The sequence below is a fragment of the Ambystoma mexicanum genome, chromosome 2q (assembly GCF_040938575.1).
Source record: "Ambystoma mexicanum isolate Mex_15411 chromosome 2q, UKY_AmexF1_1, whole genome shotgun sequence".
NCBI classification, from domain to species: Eukaryota; Metazoa; Chordata; class Amphibia; order Caudata; family Ambystomatidae; genus Ambystoma; species Ambystoma mexicanum.
Window position 1 is genome coordinate 1,392,365,427 of NC_090924.1, and position 21,117 is coordinate 1,392,386,543.

The following is a 21,117-nucleotide window of genomic DNA, read 5'->3' on the forward strand; positions in this document are numbered from 1 at the left end:
GTGTTTAGAAGCAAGACCGTGCTAAGTAGGAGAATACATTGTTGAATATAATGTTCTTCAGAAGCTTGATTCAGCCTGAGAATGGGAGACGCCGGATCAGGCGTCCAATGCTTATGCACCCCCTGCTGGTGCGTGTCCGACATATAGTCGGACATCCAGTGGTAGCTGCGGAGTACTGCATCTTGTCTTTCGAGAATCGAAAGGGGACATTGACATTGGCATGCCCGTAATACTATCCCTAACGTAAAGTGTAGTTTACCCAAAATCCCTCACGCGTCGAGGTCCCTCCTACTGTATTTTTTCTGCCGTGAAGGAGCCTTATGACTATCGTGAGTTAGTACAGAAAAGAGCGGAAAAAGCAGTAGACGTCTATGTTCCTTCCATCCGAGCGGGGAAGGGTGGGCGCATGTGAATCTAAGCAGATACACCCATCAGAAATGCTTTTACGGTAAGTAATGCATGTTTTCTGATGCATGTTAATCTGCTTAGAATCACAGGCTGTGCATAGACTAGCGAGCAGTACCCGGAGTTGGAGGTGGGTTGTGAGAAGATGTCTTAGTACAGCTTGCCCCACCTGGGAATCAGACCTAGAGTGAGTGTCTAGGCAATAGTGTTTTGTAAAGGTGTGTACAGAACTCCAGGTTGCCGCTTTGCAAATGGACTCTAGGGGATCATTTGCAATGAATGCTATGGAATCCCCGTGCCTAGAGTTGAGTGTGCTCTAGGCTTGAAGGGCAGTTCTCTCTTAGCAAGAGTGTAGTAGAGTGTGATGCATTTGACAATCCGCCTTGCGATAGCAGATTTGAAGACAGGGTCTCTCTCTATCCGCTACCACTGAAACAAAAAACTGGTTTGTCTTTCTTAGTGGTCGAGTTCTTTCAAGGTAAAACATGACTGCCCTGCGTACATCTAGTGTGTGCAGGCTTCTTTCCACCATGTTGGAGGGGTTTTGGAAGAAGGTTGGTAGTTCTATGGACTGGTTCACATGGAACTTTTAAATGAATTTAGGCGCAAGCCGAGGGTGAGTGCGCAGAACCACCTTATCTCTGAACTGCAACTAAAGGGTCTTCCACCACAACCCCTTCTGTTGTGACCTAGTGTAGGCTGAAAGAGCAGCTAAGTGAACCTTTAGGGAGTTAAAAACCAGGCCCGAGACTAGTAAATTAGTCAGGTACAATACAATGTGGGTAAGAGCAGTCAATGGGATTGGTGCTCTTGGAATTGCACCAGATGACAAAGCGCTTCCACTTACTCGAGTACCAATATCGGGTGTTAGGTTTCCCAGCCTCTCCAAGTATGTCCATGCATCTCTGAGGGAGTTGGAGGTGCCCGAACTCTATGACCTCCGGAACCAGGTTGCTAACTTCAGAGTTTGCGGGCATGGGTGAAGTGTTTCTCCCCTGTCCTGAGATAACATGTTGTATGGGCAAGGTAGTTTCACTGGGGGAGAGAGAGAGACATCTCAATCAGGTGAGCGAACTAGAGTTTGCAAGCCCACATTGGGGCCGCCAATATCATAGTGACTGGTTCCTAGAGCATCTTGTGCACGATCTTGGTCAGTAGGGGAATCAGGGGGGGTCCGGGGGGTTAGGGGGAGAAGTGTAAACAAATTTCCCTGACCATGTGATCCAGAGCCCATTCCCCTTGGAACGGTTCTGAGGGTACCTGGAGGTGTAATCTTGGCATTGAGCATTCTCCAGAGTTGTGAACAGGTTGATCTCTGGGAAGCCCCATTCTGCGAAAACGTCGGAGACGATGTATTCATGTAACCGCCATTCGTACTCCATGGGTAGCGGGAAATCACTGCTGAGTAAGTCTACCAGAAGAATGAGTTCCCCTGGAACGTGTTGTGACAACAGGAACATGTGTTTGAGAGCCCATTTCCAAATGTTCTGGGACAGTTTGGACAGCCCTGGAGAGTGTGTGCCCCTTTGTTTGTTCAGATAGTACATGGCCTTGGTGCTGTCTAAGGATGAGGACCGTCTTTCCCTACAGCTGTGTCTGAAAGGCTTTCAGAGCTTTGACTATTGCTAATAGCTCCAACAGATTTCTGTGATTGGATGCTACTTCTGGGGACCAAACGCTGTGCGCTGTCTGCTGTAGCAGGTAAACCCCTCCCCGCCACCCTGTGAGAGATGCGTCTGTCGTGAGAGTGAATTCGACTGCAAAGGACCTTCGCTTCAAGAGGTTTTCCCTCGACAACCACTGCAGAGAGAGAACGAGGGCTGGCGAGACAACCACTAGATTGCCCCATTGTCTGCTGGCCTGACACCATTGGATGTTGAGCTACTCTTGCATTGGACGCATGCGCAACCGTGCGTGAGGAACCAGATAAATGCAGGATGCCATCATTCCAAACAGTTGCATAGCCTTGTGTACCATCACCTCCTGACTGGCTACATATTGAGGGATTTGAAACATGTTTTGGACCGTCTCGTTGGAGGGGAAGACCAGGCTGTCCTTGTTCGAATTAGAGCCCCTAGGAACTGCTTGGCTTGACTGGGGTCTAAGCTGGATTTCTTCTCGTTGATGGAGAATCCCAGGCTGAATAAAGGATCTATCGTTGAGTGACAGGCATGTTCCGCAGGAATCCCCTGTTATGAGCCAGTCGTCAAGGTAAGGATGAACTGGGATGGATAGCTTGCGCAGGTGTGCCGCTGTCACTGCCAGTACCTTTGTAAATACCCTCGGTGCTGAGGCAATGCCGAAGGGTTGTACTTTGAACTGATAGTGTTTGTCTTCTATCATGAATCTGAGGTATTTTCTGTGCGCTGGGAACATTGAAAAATGAAAGTATGCATCTTTCATGTCCAATGTTGCCATGTAGTCTCTGTGTGTGAGCAGGGGAATTACTTCCTGCAGAGTGAGCAAAGGAAACTTTTGAGGTTTGACAAATTTGTTCGCTGGGCGCAAATCTAGTACAGGGCACATGGTGAGATCCTTTTTGGGTACAAAGAAGTACACTGAATAAATACCCTTGTTTACCTGTAGAAGAGGTACGACTTCTATGGCCCCCTTTTACTGCGGGATCTCGACCTCTTGCAGTAGGATGAGCAGGTGTTCCGGCATCAGGGGTCTTGATCCCGGAGGTCTGAATTGGGGGGTCCGGCAGAATTCTATGCAGTACCCGTGGGCGACTGGAGTACCCACTGGTCTGTTATTCCTTCCCATTCTTGAAGAAATTATGTTAGCCAGCCCCCGACTGAGGAGGCATGGGAGGGGACCCAGGTCTGCTGGTAATTTCTGACCTGAGGCTGGAGAGCCTCTAGGAGGTGGAATTCTGGCCCCTTCCTTTTCCACATCGTTGACCTCTTGGGGGATACAGGGTGGTGTAGCTGGTTCCTTGAGAGGACCAGTTATTTCCAGAGCCACATTGGTTGAGGGGAGCGAGATTGGCCACGAACGCAACGTCAAGAACCGCCCCCTCGTTGGGAAGGCCTCTGGGAGATTTGATCTAGGGTCCAGGTCTTGAGGATTTCGTGTTCCTTTTAGCTGTTTCAAGCGCCACATCAACAGCTTTCCCAAATAGTTGGTCTCCTCCACCGGCTTATTTATCAATGAAGCTTGGGTTTCTGGTTTGGAACCAGAGTTTCGTAACCAGGAATGCCTCTTTAGGAGGGTACCTTGTGCCAAGGTCCTGCCAGCTGTTTCTGCAGCATCCAAGCTATTTTTGAGGATACTGTGATTAACCCGTTTGCCCTCAGCTACAATAGAAAGCAGGTGAGCACGCAATGGTTCTGGGACTTCTTGAAGTCCCTCTTGTAGCACGTTCCATTGAACGTCTGAATAGCTAGCCAACAAAGTGGTGTTAGCTATGTGAGTGGAAAATACTGCAGCAGTTGTGTCTCTTCTCCAGTGCGTATATCCTTTTGCACTCCTTGTCAGGGGGCGCTTCCCCTGTGGACAGGGGGAACCCCGCCCTCTTTCTGGTTGTAGTAACCACCAACAAATCTGGAGTAGCATGTCCCTTGATGTAGAGGGGATCAGAAGGGGAAGGGCGAAACAGTTTTTCGACTCTAGGATTGACAGCCCTTGTTAGGGCGGGTGTCAATGAAGGAACCAAGCGTTTGATTGAATTCAGCAAAGGGATAGCTTGGCTGGCAGGTGGCTTTTCTTTTAAGATGTCCTCGACAAAAACAGCCTCTGGTACAGCTTCCAGAGTAACAATCGGGAAATGTTCCACTGCCCCCTTAAGATAGCGTTAAACGCTATCTGGTCATCAACTGGGGAGGCCTATAGAGCAGGTGTTGGGGGAAATCTATGCACAGGGTGTCAGGTTCCGGTGCTGGAGTAGGTGATGCCCAAGGCTGAGGGTCTACTGGCCGGTCGCGGTAGTCTTCCCAGCCCGCTGTGGGGTCAATGGGATCACACACAGGGTCCCCAAAGGGGTATTCAATCTTGAATGAATTGGTCTATATGGATCTCATCTTTAGTGAGGTCATAAGACTCTTCCTCCAGAAAGGAATGAAAGGTCTTTTGCAATATTGCCACAGGAGTAAAAAGGCTCTCCCTGAGGCCCTTTGTGTGTGAACTTCTCTGATAATTCCACAAATCTCTTTAACCTATTCATACACCCCTCAAACTTCTTCCTGGTCCATAATGAGGAACCAGAGGAGTCTAAGGGTGGAGAAGGCTCTTCTAGCTGATTTTTCGTTTAACATCGGAGATAAACACAGGGCTCTCTGAAAAGTCTGAGGTTCCGGTGGTTGTGGCTAGTCTTCGGACGCGTCCTTAGGCCTATCTTTAGGTTTCGATGAGTCATTCGACCGTTCTCCTTGATTTGCCGCCAAAACGATCTCAGTGATGCTTTGGGTAATACTTGGTTTAACAGGAACGTTTTTGGACTGGGCCGGCGGTTCAGCGTAACCAGGGCTTTGTGCGGCGTCAGCGCCTTCTTCTGATGCATCTCGACAGTTGCTTCAACATTGGTGGTAGCACCCTTTGATTTAGACTGCCTGGACGCATGCGGATCGGCGGGCACTGCTGAATAATCACGTGTGCCCCATTGGCACTATAAAACACTTTGACTGTTTTGTCGAAGACAGGGGTTTTTAGTGTGGGAAGAATGTGCGTTCTTGTCGCCGGAATGTACAGTCCCCAGAGCTGGACTCACGTCGTGCCTATTGGGGCCGGACGATGTGGAGCTAGGGCGCTACGCTATGAGGTCAATGGCATCCGAATTGGAGCTCTGGTTGTCACTAAGCCCTTCGTCACACTCGGCGGTGGCGGAACTACTCTCGGCCTGCGACATTACGTAGGCCTCCCACTGCTTAACACGGCGCTCCTTTAGGGTCTTGGGACGCAGTACAAGCTGCACAGGCCGCCTTGTGTTTAAGGGGAAGAGGCCTATTACACTTAAGGTGTTTGTCTTTCCATGGGAATTTTGCCTTGATATTGATATTTTATTTCTATCGCGCTCGTACACAAGTGTTTCAGAGCACGGCAAGGCAAGGGAGGGGAACAGGGGAGAACAAAACAGCAATCTTATTAGGCCCGGTGACATTGAGAACGCGCAAGTGCATGGGGGAGGGGAAAAGTGTATGGAAGGGGGGAGAAGTGGAAAGTGCGAAGCAGAGGAGAAACAGATAAACAAATAAATAATAAAGTCAACAAACAGTGGTAGTGCAGCCAGCAATTTGCAAGTGCTAGGTTTAAGGCGGGGTCGGGGGGGGGGGCTGTATGGGTACAGATACAGACCCCAGTGCAAGGGGTGGCCCGGAGGCAGTGCAGGAGGGTGGAAGGGTGACCAGGTACCTGGACCTGGAGGACAGAGGGTGGCCAGGTGCACAGTGCCAAGAGAGAGCAAATCAGCAGGGGACAGGGGGAACAAAGGCAGAAGAACAAAGGAAGGTCTTTAGGTGTTTCTAGAACCGGAGATGGTTCTCCTCAAGTTTTAGAGTGGCAGGGAGGATGTTCCAGAGGGAGGCCCCAGTCGTAGACGGATCTACCCGCCAGCTAGTTTCTTTGAAAAACGACTGATCCTGAGGGAGTTGGAGGTAGAGGAGCGAGAGGGGAGTTATTTGCGGAGGGATAGCTGAAGGGATTTTGGACCAAGGCCCCAGAAAGCCTTGTCGACAATGCAGGGGATTTTGAATCCAATCCTTGCATCCACTGGGACCCAATGGAGAGATTTCAGAGCTGGAGAGATACGATCCCAGGGCTTGAGGCCAAGGATAAGTCTCGCAGTCCTGTTCTAGATTAGTTGCAGAGAGTAGAGGCAGGTAGATTTAGAAAGGACAAAATCTAAATGGAGTCCTGTCCATAGCACAAGAATAACAGACGATAAGACCAAGGGAACAAAGAGAGGAAAGGGAAAGGCATTCTTAAAAAGGAAATGTCCACCCTGACACCACTCTCCCTACTGTGTAGGGCTGCCAGAAGGCCCGGCCATGTTGTCGGCAGTGCCGACCGGATCAACTGCCGTCGAAGTTCCGTAGAAGCAGGCTTCGGCAGAGATCAGGAAACAGCCGCCGAGATAAAACGACCAAAGGTCGATAAATATAACAATATAGCAATGTCTCTTGAAGACCTCTGCATAAGACGACCAGTAAACTGGGTGGAAAAAAACAATCTGAGCAACCTCAACATGCAAGGGATTTTGGGTACACTACACGTCACTGATAGCGTTACAGGCACACCCATGTCGACGTCCCCTTTCGATTCTCGAAAGACAAGATGCAATACTCTGCGGTTAACACTGGATGTCAGACTATATGCACAGCATGTGATTCTAAGCAGATTAACAAGCATCACAAATATTGAAGTCGTGCATATTACAAGTAAGAATAACTTTACAGAAAGTAAACATTTGACAGATGGACATGTATTGTTCAATTAAGTTGCCAAAGTACAACCAGTACTTTTAAGATGTTCACAAGCCCCAAAACCCCAATGTTAACCTATTGCTCAATCGAAGTCAACAGGTAATTTAACCGAGGCAAGTTTAAGGCTTCAAAAAACACCCAAAGAAGGAGCATAAAGACCCAGAGAGTACGAGAAGACCATACGGAAGATATCTTGACTTCAATATGACTCACTGGCATAATGTAGAGGTTTCAGAGGGGAGATCAGACATCAGCGACTAGGGTGATTGCAGGTCCTGACTGCAAGGTCTGCACCTGAAGACCCTGGGCCCCAAAGAATGGAATAAAGACCCCCAAGAAGAGGAAGGATATAGCTAAGAATAAATCCTGTTAAATTCACCTTGGAGAGCAGGCAGAGAGGCTGCAGTGGGCAAGATAAGCAATAAAGGACCCTGTGGCGAGACACGCAGAACAAAGACTTCAGGTAAGGTCCAGGAATCCCACATATTAAGTAAACATGTATAAAGTATTTTACAGCAGCTTCATGTCAGAGACTGCTCAATGGTAACCCTGGTCTCGTGTCATCAGTTGTGGTAGGAGCCAAGTGCAGAAGGGCACTCCACTGTATTTATCCACACCACTTTGGTTGGTACCAGGGCCCAGCTACACAGTTCAAATATTGAGTAAAAGGTCTCAAATTATTGACAGCCCTGCTAGGACATCTGAAGGACTTCATAGTCCATTTAAAAGTTTAAGTTGCACAGAAGGGCCCTGGAAGTTGGAGGGGCACAAAGATGCCCCAAAAAGCACATATGCAGGTTCTCCCGTTGGATCAAAGGGAAGGAGTGCCATGCAAGGTTCCTTCTAGCCACAGCACAAGCAGAGTTCCAGATATGCTCCAGCAGAACCTCCGTCATCTACCTTGTGCAAATCATCATTCAATGTGCTTCAAGGTTGTATACCAGTGAATAAAGTAGCAGCTTATCTCTTTAAATTAGGGTGATGTTGTAAATTAATTTTTGTCTTTAACAAACATTCCTTGGTGCAAATTGGCACATTGGTGTGCCAATCTGGCCCCGGGGTGCCCAAACCTTACTGCCCCACCCACTGTGGGGCATGTCCCACAATTTCTGGGGGCACTCTCCCCCCCTCACCCAAAATAGGTGGCAGAGGTACCTCATGCAGCCCTCCCTGGAGGCAGATATCTGCCCGTAGGAAGGGGCAAATGGGTTTTCAGTGAGGGGGTGAGGTTCAGTAGACCACCAGGGATGGCTTGCAAGGGGAAAGGGGGGGGGGCATGCTTGAAAATAAATGATTTGTTTTTGCTGGTGTGACCGTAGGTAACCTGTTTGTTTTGTTTACAGCTTTTTCTACACTAGCAGCTGCAACGATATGCGAGTACTGTGGGTGGCCAGAGCGAAATGTCTGAGTATGGTCTTTATTTCCAGCCAATTTCAGAGATATTTCCCTCTTTACACTCACCGAAAAATGTCGCCAACAACAGATGTCATACCTTCCCGCGTTCCCACGGGTGTCCTGACGAAAAACGGTACCTCACATGTGTGGGAGTACCTACCGGGCGCAAAATGAAAAGGGTCGCCCACTAGTAACCCCAAGCCTTTCGGCACAGCACATTTTGTTAATGTGGGCAACCTACAGATTTGGGCCTCGGGTGTCGAAGCTAGCAAGGAAAACAGGGAACCCCATGCATTTCCCAAAAGGGGAGACCCGTGGGAATGCACAGAGGTCTGACTTGCGTGAAGTGGCCCACAATCTATTACCCAGAACCCCCAGAAAAGTCCAAATTTAGGGGTAAAAAGTACAATTTTCAGACATTTCACTCTGCTCACCCACCGAAACACGCCACCAACAGATGTCATACCTTCCCGCATTTCCACAGGTGTCCCGACGAAAACGGTACCTCACATGTATGGGTGCACCTACCGAGGCGCAAAAGGAATAAGGCTACACCACTTGTAACCCCCAAAGGGTTTGGGGAGACAACCTCCAGATTTGGGCCGAGGGTGTCCAAGTCACCAAGGAAAACGGGGAACTCCATGCATTTCCAAAAAGAGGACATCCGCTGAGGTCTGACTTGCGCAAGTTGGCCCAGAATTTATTACCCAGAAACCCCGAAATGTGTCGAAAAAAACCCAATTTCCGCTCATTTCACTCGGCGCGCCCACCAAAACACGCCGCCAACAACACATGGCCTACCGTCCCACGTTCCCACAGGTGTCCCGATGAAAACGGTACCTCACATGGTGCCAAAGATAAAGCCTAAAGCACGGATAACCCCAAGTCGGCACAGCACCATTTCAGGAATTCTGTTCATGTGCATACCCTACAGATATGGGCCTAGGGTGTCCAAGCCACAAACGAAAACAGGGAACCCCCATGCATTTCTGAAAAGAGGACACCCGTGGGAATACACAGAGGTCTGACTTGCGTGAAGTGGGCCAGAATTTGTTACCCCTTCACCCCTTCCTAAACTTGGAATTTTGTCTACAAATGTATGCCTTCCTGTCCTCCAATTCGGCTTTCCTACCCTTTTCTTCCATTCCGTCCATGCATGTCCAATTGGCAAAAATGGACAAAATCGCCTACCTCTCACAAAATGGTTGATCAGAATATTTTTTTTCGTTTCCACTCAACCTGTTCTTGAAAGCCAGGAAATTGGGGAATTCAGCCCAACAAGGAAAAAACCACAGGCTTCTTTGTACATCATTATATTGGCATTTTTTGAAAAAACACAACATTTTCGCACTTTTTGGCTATTTTCTCTCACCCCCCTACAGCAACCTAGGAATTCATGGGTGGTGTTACGACTGCCTACATGTGGGAAAAAAGGGGCCAAATTTGGCCGAGATATCTCATGTAACAAAAAAGTTACAAGGCATTGAATGGCCGCATACCGAAATCACCAAAAAAGGCCTTGGCACTTGGCGTGGAGGGGGGGGAATCGAATACCCATGGCACTTAAAGGGTTAATGTGTGTAAATTGCTTGGATTAACTTAAAATGAGAATGTTGTACATTATGCTTACCATCTTTGCCACAATGATTGGATAATGTTTGGAGAACCTCATGTGTATAGATCTAGCCCTGATTTGAGAAAGGCTTCATAGAGCCGAAACACGTGTCATCAATTAGGAAGGGCAATGTGTGACTTAAACTCAATTAAACTAATTTAAATACAAATATTGGCGCAGAACTCTGGGAGTTTTCTTTATCCGAGTATCTTATAAAGAATTGCAAATTGGGACACTTTTGCATCACCCTATTCTTTTACACTTAGGAGTTTTGGCTACATGTATGTGTGCCTAAAGACAAGCTGGTGGCAGCATTCATAATTTTACAATTTTGTTATTTCTAGTGTGCACATTTGCGTTTACTGCATATGGCTAACAAACATGGCTAGTGCCCTAAAATGGCCAAGCCACGAGATTTGCGCTTGTTCTTTGGCCATATTGTTTGCCCTTCTTCCTGCCTTGCAAGGTCGGAAATCCCATATAAAGTCATGCACTTGCTCGGAAAAGCTGCTGCTTTCACGCGCGTGTAATGACTTTATTCCACATTCCTGGAGCCAGTCTAGGTGTGGGGCATGAGGGAAACCAATAGTTGTCCCTGACTGGACAACTACTGGCTGTTTGAATGGTGCGAATCCTTACCATTGGTGGGCTTGGACTTGCTTCCAGGCTGGATTTTGGATAAGACGAGGACTCCTGCAGCCATTTCTTCAGATCAGCATTAGAGCCAAAAATCCCATGTATAAGAACAGCCAAGTGAAGATCCGAAGAAGACTGCTAAATAGTTCCAGCATTCCTTCCTGCATCTGGCCCAGTGAAGCTCTGCTGGACTACCTAATCTGCGAGGGCCCTGAATGGTGCTTCAACCCACGTACTGGTTGGATCAACCAGTCTAGACTTGTTCGAGGATCCAACCATCCTGAGCATTCGAAAATGTCCCTTGACTACCCGGTGGATCGACCAGCTCTCTAGTGGGCTTCCTCAATATAACCGTTGCCGTTCCACGTATGCAGCCGGAAGGTCGGTAGTCGCCAGCTTGCGGTGTAAGTGCCTTCCTGCCGAATTGTAGCCCCCCAGCTTCAAGGGATCAAGCTCTGGAAGTTCTTCAATCGTGACTGGATTGATGCCTGCCGACACCTGCCCGACATCTGCCGTCACTGGAACTCACCATTCCTCCATCCTGTGAAGTGTCCTGAAGAGGTCTGCATCAATGCTTTCTGTATTTCCCAGTCGTCAAGGGTCTCTCTGCTCTTGGACCTGACCAGAAGAATACCTGCAACCGTTGCTCCTGGGCACCTGTCAATGGCACCAACGGCTGGAAAAGCAACCTCTAGAGACTCCGTCGACCCATCCAGTCCTCTGGGAAAATCATAGTTAGGGGGATAAGTAAAGGCAAAGCATTTTCTCCCCCTTTCCTCATAGGATAACATTGAGAACAAGTCAATTTGTATCATTCCATTCCACTGCTTTTTAGTCGCTGCACCGGAGTAGTGAAAACTGAAAGATAAGAAAACATTTGTACTTAACATTAACTTTGTTGCATCTCTTCTCTTGAACAATCACCAACACAAGTACTTCACCTGCATCAGGTACATTCTGGAGCAAAGTATTGTGAATTTGGGCATATGGCCCCACTCTTCATGGAGATCAGACTTCTGAAGCTAGGGCATATTTCTTGTGACTTAGCTCCATCTTACTGCATCACTTACTAACCTACGGATATTGATGCGTCATTGAATGCATTTTAAGAACCTACGGTGACTGTATATAGGTATATTACTGGGTGTTGTGCAATATTATCACCTGCTGGTTTCATTTTTTTAGTGTGCATTTTGGGCCTAAAACATATTTAGTATTTTTGTAAATGACTGTCAAATTGAATTATTGTGTGCTTCACTGTGTGGACTCATTGTGTATCCCTGACCCCACTCACACAGTCCTGGGAATAACCTTGACTACTCTCCATTGCTACCTTGATAAGGTTCTGGCTAACCTTTCAGAGGTCCCCCGATCATTATAACTGGGGTGGCCTCAAATCTATTCACCAGGCCAGATTCTAGAAATCGATCTTAATAATCAGGAAAGCTGATTAATGCCTAGGAGACATCTGCATCAACGACTGACTTTTCTGCACGCTGTTCTAAACCAGACGGTTGCGGGAACCCCCCCCTCCCTTAGACTAATGGATATGTTTTGTTTCTAGAAGCATCTTGAAGAGTTTAACATGGCTTGGCCTATAAAGGTGGAGATCTGGTGAGCCTAGTTGTTGAGGTATTGTTCTGGTAAAATGAACAAGTAGCAGAACATAGCTCTGTTGATCGTCTTAAGACAAAGCGGTGACTGATTCTGCTATCGGAGTATTATTTTGTGAACTTGGTTTCAACGACCCATTTACACTTTTTCCAAACCTCTCCGGCACTTAGAGGTCAGATGTCTCACTGAAAACCCCAGTGAGGAGGTTGGGATGAGGACATAAGTGGTGCTTCTTAGCCGCATAAGGAGCAAGTGGTTAGTGCAGTAGCAAGAACCGACGCAGTGACTTAATTAACGGGTAAAGGGTTGCATCTGGCTAATAGTTGTGTAAACTATTTTGGGTGTGTCTGGCAAAAATATGAAGCAGACTCCTAAATTATCGGTTTTCGAACGTGGAACTGAAATGAAGTCAGGGGTTATGGATGAGGTATGTGGGATAGTTTTCTTCTCAGGACCTACTTAGTCTCCAGCACCTGAATCCTCTGAATCTGCTTACTCTTCAGGATCGGAAAAAAGAGGAGTCTTCCTTATATGGGAGTGATAGAGAAGGTGATTGTGAAATTGTGGATAATATAAATCAGATTTAGAAATAATAAAATGCAGACAAAAAAAAAAAATGTGAACGGAAACCCCTTATGCCACATAGTGCTTCCCTGGCACACGAGATGTATACTAAATATAAAAGCACAACGTGGAAGCATTTAAATTAATAGCACAACCCAACACAGGTGAATCAGCATAACCATTTCTCGCTAGAAGCTACCTTTAACCTTGACTGAATTATTAACTTAAATTATGAATTAGAGTTAAGGAAAGGGCAAATTTGCCGAAACAGTGGGGAGCTTATACTGACTGGTACAAAGACGGTATGCTTTCAAAATTAAGGGACTAAAGGGTTTGAATGACAAAAGGGATCCAATCAAAGTTAAGAAACAGTGGGTAATTGGGTGAAGGGGCAGGACCTGCACCCAATCTACAATTCCCACAATTGGTAAAAAATATGCAGAATGAGGAGACAGCAGAATATACAATGGAGTTCTGCCCTAGTGCACATCCTTCCCGTTGAAAAAGTGGGTGTTTGGACGAATGCACCACCCATGACTCTTACCAAAGACTCGACCAAGACAGACAACGCAGGGACCTCCAAAGCCGAATATCCAGCAACTCACTTCAGCAACTGTCCCTCAACATCTGTCCCCAGATTACCCCAATTATCAAAATTGCCCTCAACACAATACCGCCTGCATATACCCTTGCACACGCGCCTAGGGAGTTGGCCACTCCAAGTCTTTGATATACCTGCATGGTTACAGTTTGTACCTCCCATTGTAGTGGAAGCTTCAAACTATGAGAGGGATCCTAATGTTATCCAAACACGGCTGAGAAAAGTGCCGGGGGACACCATCAGCACGTACAGGGAAGATGGTTAAGTGACTGTACATGTCCCTTGATCTTCGGAAGACAGTAGAAACCAGATTATGGACTTTACAAATATTCAAGAAGAACTTTAGTGTTTTGCTACGGAGATAGAAATTGTGATCCAGTGCTACAGCCTCTCTTGCCCTGTCATGAACCAGCTCATGTGGGTGATGACGCTAGCTTAAGTCAGGAAAAGATTCGCCCAAAAGGGACAAAGGACAACTGATGGCCCAGGAATTAATAAAATTTTAGAACAAGCCAAAGATAAAGGTGTTGGCCTGAGGTCTGCCCCCATTGAACGGATTGGACCACGATAGTCAACTGTAAGCAAAACGGCGAATCACCAGCAGATTTGGACAGACTGAAGATGGTTTTAACAGAACTGTCCGGGGTAGCAAAACCAGAAGACACTATTGACGTCTCCCAGAGGGTTACACAAAATCCCTCATGCTTTTCTCATAACAAAAAATTGACCTTGAAGTCAAGTTTCCAAGACAGTACATTTAAGTACAGCATGTAGATGACCCCAACCTAGCGTCCCCTTCCTATGAACTGCAAACATGACAGGTCCTGTTAACTGCATTAGCTCTCAAATGACAAAACTTCCAGCCATAATTTGCAATTATTTAGGGAAAGGGTTAATTATTTAGGAAAGATCAGTCGGCTGACTCCCACCCTGACACAGCCCTCGCTAACCTTAATCTCTCCATCTTCAACACTGTTGACATTCTTTCCCCTGTCATGAGGATCCAACTGAAGCCTTCCAAAAAGTGCAACTCTTAGTACAACTCTGACCTAGCTGCCCTTAGATGCAAGTGTAGGGCAGCTGAGTGGAAATGGAATGCGTTGTGCGAACCGTCTGACAAACTGGCCTGGTGCCTCCTTCAAAAGGCATTATCGACTCTGCATCCACACCAAGAAATGTCTTTATTCAAACAACACGGCCAAACATTTCAAAGTTTGCAAAGAATAGTCCAATCCTACAGCAGCCTCTTCTGTCACACCCACCCAGGACCTTTGCTCGGCCCTAGCTGCACACTTCACCACAAAAAACCCAAGACATCCTTTCCACCCTTTCTTACACACCACAGCATACACCAACACTGGAGCATTCCTTGCCCCCAACTCTTGCCCTCTCTGCTCTTTCACCTGTCACACCTGATTAGGTCGCCAGACCAGTCCGATCTATGTAGGCTTCATCCAAACAGGTGGACCCCTGCCCCTCAACCATTAAAGACAATATTGACTCATTCGCCCAAGCCTTGGCTGACCGCTGCAATCTCTCCTTTTCCACTAGAGCTTTCCCAACTGCCCTGAAGCACTCCCTTGTGCACCGTCTGCTCAAAATCATCCTCTGCCGAACCCTCCATTTCGTCAAACTACCGCCCTATCTCCCTCACTCCTTTCTTATGCAAACTCCTGGAGAAACTGGCCATCTCAGCTAACACTCGACACTGAATTTATTGGTTCTTTTTACAACCATCAATCTGGCTTTAGAGCATCCAGAGGCATGGACCCGCTCTTCCAACACCCGTGAAGACCTGCTCTCAAAATCATGAAACCAACACCCTCTCTATCCTCATTCTCCTTGACCTCTCCTCTGCCTTCGACAAGGTTAACCACGACATCCTGATTGCAGGTCTCTGTGACACCTTGGGATTCACAGGTCAGGCTCTGGCATGAAGTGGTAAAAAGCCGAAATTTCCCAATATCGTTTCAGCACAAATAGAAGAGTGGTGTATTGACACGTGCATGTGAACTTACAGAACAGTCAGTCAATATAACATTGACCCGGAAGCGGCCTTTGGCATTGCCCATGACTTTGATAAGATCCGGAAGCAAGAAGGCTTCCTAATCTCGTCAGGTTCCCCAATTAAAAAAAATCTATGTTATGTAGCAGACCTTTTGCACACATTTATGCTATCCCATCAGTTGGCTATCATGAAGGACAATACACACCAATCCACTAGTGACATGATTTCCCGTGGGTATGTTAATAGATACGCCAGCAAAACAGACGGCTGAACTCCTCCCCTCAGTTCGAATGCTTTCAGGAACAAAAAGTGCTCCTGTACCCACGATGCCACTGATCAGAAAAGGAAACATGGGAAAGGAGAGGTTGTACCTGCAGTTCACTATCCTTTGGCAAAATTAATATGGTAGTCTTGCTGCAGCAAAGGTACTCTTGTGCTAAATGGCTTGAATGTATCATGGATTTGCTCAATTAGGAAAACCTTGTGCGTTTGCCACATTGAGTCAAGACTTGTATGTCCAAGATGTGCTTGCCACTGCACGAGCTAGACAGTGTGCTACTCGTCAGCAAACGAATGTGGGAAACCAGGTATATGTAAAGCCAAGAGCGCATCAGAGCCTTAAGGCCAGTTCATCCATCTACAGTTTACTTCATTCAGCTTCAGAAATAAAATAATTATCAGTATGTTTTAGTCACTATTGATACTTTATAGGGATGAACCGAGGCCTATCCATGCTGGTGAGTGGACACGGACATTGGCTAAGATTCTTATTACAGACTTTATGCCACGATTCGCATTACTCGTAAGCCTAAATAGTGACCGGGCAACCCATTTACCAGCCAATTAGGGAAGTAGCTGTGTAAAGCAGTACAAACAGTACAAACCCAATTGATTTCCCCCCCCTTGCACCAATCGTGCATACTTTGAGAGGTGGCCGCGAAGCAAAGTTGTGTGCTCAAAAACAGACTGGCCAAGTCATGCACACAGACAATCCTCATGTTGCCTGCATTGTTTAATATGCATATCATAGCGTTCAGAAACACCTGATATTCTTCTTGAATATAGCAAATTACTTACATGTATGGCCAAATGTCTGCATACACAGGTACAGGAGCAGCTACCCAAGTAACCTGAAGAACCCTGACATTCCAAGCCCGGTCAGTACACGATGCACCAAAGAAAAACAGCACTGGCTCCCAGGCTAGAAGGTCCCCAACAAGTGATCCCAAATACAAAAAAAGCCATAACGACAAGGGAAATAGCTACCTGGGTCTGTGTTATTCTCTCCAATAGGATTGGGCCAACAGGAAATAGAGGTCAGGGTGCAAGCAGTTAACCTGCTCGAATTTTGATTCTGGAACCACCAGAATGAACTCGAGCAGATAGTGAGTCCTAAGAACTAAGCCAACTGAGTTCCAAACTGATATACAAAGCATGGTCATGGTAACCAAGAAGGTATATCATGAAGTAGCAAGGCCAAACGTGTGATTTAGGGGACATCTGAGTGTGAGGCGAACATGCTTTCAGGATTTGCCCCATCACCTGCTAATGCAAAGTAGGACAGTTTGTGTACCCTCACAAATTCACTATCAGATTTAAAATATGCTATAGAATTTGCTAAAACGGAAGCCCTTTAAAAGAAGTACCTGCTCATTACTGATAGACTGCTAGCACAATGTCACACTAGGCGCCTCACACAATGAAGACAAGAATGAATTGCCGACATTCCAAGAGTGGTTATATTTGTGCTTAGACCGCAAAATAAATATATAGCACAATTACAACAATGTAAAGGGGTCAGTAAGCATAGTACAAATAGTACACAAAATAGTGCTTCTCAATTGCACATATAAGAATTGTGCATTCAATTTGTTTTCCGAAATAAGGAGCATTAAATGGCATATATTGAGCCCGATTGTCCATGTAAAGCATGTGTGCCCAGCCGACACGTTTTTTGAGCAGATGCTCTTCGTCAGGGCTAGAGGTATCATAAGCTGAATTGATGGCTGATTTTGCAGACTTAAAATTGTAGTTAACGAGTGTTCAATGATGTGAACAAAATCGCTTGTTCGGTCCGCTACTTGAGACGGTAGCCTGCTTGTAACGCTTGTGGGGAAGTTGCGGTCTGTTCATCCCACTAAGAATGGATATGCATATACTGATCAGTACACTGAGCGTTGGGATTGACATGGAGGTATTGCTGAAATATGCTTTGATCTATTTAGACATCAAGTAGTTGGTTGTGAGATCGCGAGCAGTAAGGCAGTGTGATAGGCGCTCATTATTCCCCTATTCCTTAAGACTGTATATATGTAGTTGTTCAAGATATCCTCAATGAACAAACATCTGTGATGTTGCATGGCACCAAGCCTGGCCAAAAGAGTTCAAAGAAACATCTTCCATACCTGCATAACTGTGGCACCGAAAAAGAATGTGTGGAAAAACCATGAATGCTGCGTTCACGCAAAGCCAGAGGGTCTATTATATCAGTACACCGGCCAGTCCGATCTTGCTGGGCCCATGGGCAAGCAGCTGTTGGGAGATGTCTGGCAGGTACAGACTCCTGGACAGGCATCTCAGTTCCTGACCAGTGCCCCAGAGATGATGCTGGATGTGTTGATTGGCTTAAGAACAAATTGGATGTGATGGCCTCTCGAAGCACCTCAGCTGCAATGCATCAGTAAATGAGTGCTTGGCCAAGTAATGTTGGTATGCGATAGAATCTGTTGGGCCACAGGTATAGGTTCAGTTCTTTAAGCAGGATTAACAGTTTGCTGTTGTGGTAGTGGCAGCAATATGAAACCAGGCACCCCGGTTTACTGCTGAAGAAAGGCTGTTTTGTTTGAGAACAGAAAGGATATAGAGTTGTTTAAAGTAGATAACCTAGAAAAATAAACCGATACTCAGGAGTATTGTCCTTTCGATTGTTCTGAGATTAATAAAGATCTGTTTTTATCGACCAAGTTCCCATGGACTCCTTGTGCTATGTAACAGGGTGAGGAATAGTTCTGGGTAAGTAGTGTTGCACTTTAGTGCAAAATGGGGGAGCAGACTGGTTTTTATGGATGTTTTATTCCCGTCCCATGATTATTCTGTAGCAATGATTATTTTGTTTTCAATGTGTATATGTCCTTGAATACGTCACCTCTAACCTTTTCCCTTCAGCGAATATACATGGGCTATTTCACATGGAGCTCATACATTATTCTATGACTCTCTTATGCTCATTCATATTATGTAACAGAACTGGAATTATTGGAGAGCTTTTGTGCGAGAGACTCCTTTGTGGTCACATGAGGACCGGCTTGGACTCTCAACTTGTGGATGGAACTATGGAAAATTACAGCTATGTGCTGAAATGAAATCTGGCGATTCTGGTAGTCTTAAAACAGGCCCTTTTCCGAAGGATCAGGGCATGTAATTAATGGGCAAGAGACATCCGACTCGTCTGCTTGGCTTTATGAACTGGACATTGAAGGGAGGCCTCCTGCGTAAGCCTAACGGATGGGTTTCATTCCTAGAAGCATCTTGAACAGTTTCACATTAGGCTAAAGGGCTAGACTTGTAAAAGATGGAGATGTGGTGGGTGGTTTAGGTTACTATGGAATTGTTCTGGTAGAGTGAACACAAAGCTCTGTTGATTGTCTTTGAAGACAAAGCTTTGTCGAACTCTGCTGCTATCCAAGGCAAATTTGTGAGTACACACACACACACACACACACACACACACACATCCCCCCCCCCCCCTGTGGGAGGAAATTATTCAAAAGTGTCCCTACTATATAACAAAATTATGTAATGTGTGTAGGTACTCAACAACTGCATCCATGTCATATAGGAAAGGATAGCACAGCAGTCTGCACCGAGACAAATGTATAGTCAGTCATCAGTGATCCAGCCCTCACCAGACACCAGAAAGCAAAATGGGACATGAAGACTAGGTCTTCAGGGAATAGTGAGTTGCAGTGCCAAGTTATATGGAGTCTGTGGCAACTTGTGTCATCACCTGTTCTGAAGTGCATTTTAAAGCACAGAATCCTCAGAGGAAACTGAAAAAACCCATTGAATTTACAGCTTTCAACACTTGAGAACTCAGCAACAGTAACATCTTTCTCAGCTGCCTTATTTGGCTTTGTGCTACCCAAATGTCATTTAGAATATGGATTGAAACCAGCAAAATGTAATTCTGGGTCTTTTTCAGAGACCTAGTACTTTTGTAGGGAAACCCCTACTTTCCAAGGTCAAACCCTTAACAATTGCAAAATCTTGAACACTTCTCTGAAGAGTAGGGGTTCACCTATCTAGACAACAGTTCCAAGTATGAAATAGAAGGGTACTCAAAAGTAGGGAAAATAAAAAATCTGGGCCCAAGAGCAGTGAATTTCGAATGCAATATGGTTCATCACACAGTATCCCTTTATGTTGTATTTGGGAGGGTGGAGTGGATACAGCTATGATCGTCCTATAGTGTTGGGGAATTCCAAGTAGTTTGGAATCTAAATGAATACTTAAATAGAAAAATATGTCTTACCTATCGCCATGAAGATTTCATTTACATTCATCGATGTCTTAGCAGATGTCTCCATGAACAATAGACTGTTGTCATCTGCATAGGACTGTGCTTCCTATAAAACAATTAGTCACTTTAAACAATCTTTAATGTCTCACAAAACACAATCTCTACATATTTCACAAACTTCAAATAACATTTTATAATTGTTCACCTTTGTTTTTGGATGAACATAGAGGTGCATCGAGGAGTGGGGGGAACTTTTTCACTTTGCAGATCCCACCTACTCCTACATAGTGTTTGCCATCGGCATTTGTAAAATCAGCCAACACAATGCACATTTTGCCCCAATACAAGATCCTTTGTATTTAACCCAACACTTGATTCATCAAAGACTGAGAATAAATACCCATTCAATTACTTAACATTCAGAAACCAAAACGAATCCTTTTTACCTTTGATCTAGGAAAATCATAATCTTAGCCAATTCATTCAGAATCAGGAGAATCATATGTAATGCTCCTCGTCTATGTAATACAAAATGATTGTACATATATTGTGCTGACCTTCTGCCCTGCATTGGTTTAAAGTTACATACCAAAAATGCAGGTTTGGAATCTGTTCTAATCAGCTGCTGCTGCCTTCCGCACAATCCATCGGCTTCGAGCTTCTGTCAAGAGGCTGAAAAGTCAGTAACCCACACCCCTTTATGCCCCTCAGAATCACCTTCAAGATTTATACCTTACACTCTGGATGTTCTCTCAATTACAGGGTGTGGACTTGACAGATGACTCATAGGTCTGGAATGACACAGCCAGTGCATTTGCAAAAGGTTCAGCAGGCCTCAATCCAACTAAGTAGACATTACTTCCTTTCGCATATGCCATTTTTCATGCAGCTACTGCTGCCTTTCGGACTGGCACCAAAATATTAGCGATGTAATTTGTTTTTCTTGTGTGCATGTGAACAATTAAAAATAAAACATTGCTTTTAGCTCTTTGTCTAGCTTGCAATGATTTGCTCATTTTGGTTTGCAGAAATCTCCTAGAATAGGTTTCGCTCGTGAGGCCCATCTCTGCGTTCCCCCTGAGCTGATTTGACACAGATTTGTGTTCAGTCTTTCTATTGCATAAGGTATTGCAGGATTGTATATTAAGACGGGAATGCACTCGCGATGAAGGAGAAAAATATAAGATACCAATGCTGTGGAAGACTTCTCCAGCATTGGATCTTTCATAGATTCACATGCTTGAATAGACTACCAATCAGTGGACACCTGCCACCTACTTCTCTGACGCAAACCTGCTTACTCATCCAGCTACTGCCCATTCAACCAGAGGGAAGGCAGCT

At 45.8% G+C, this 21,117-nt stretch overlaps 1 protein-coding gene across 2 annotated transcripts in view; it reads right to left on the reverse strand.

Moving 5' to 3' along the window:
• The window catches only part of RAB5A (RAB5A, member RAS oncogene family), a 300,874-nt gene that overhangs the window by 33,735 nt on the left and 246,022 nt on the right, over positions 1-21,117 (reverse strand). For both annotated transcript variants that reach the window (XM_069648878.1, XM_069648879.1), the window contains exon 5: positions 19,789-19,882. In XM_069648878.1, coding sequence (XP_069504979.1) covers positions 19,789-19,882 — 94 coding nt within the window. The remainder of the gene's footprint in view (positions 1-19,788; positions 19,883-21,117) is intronic.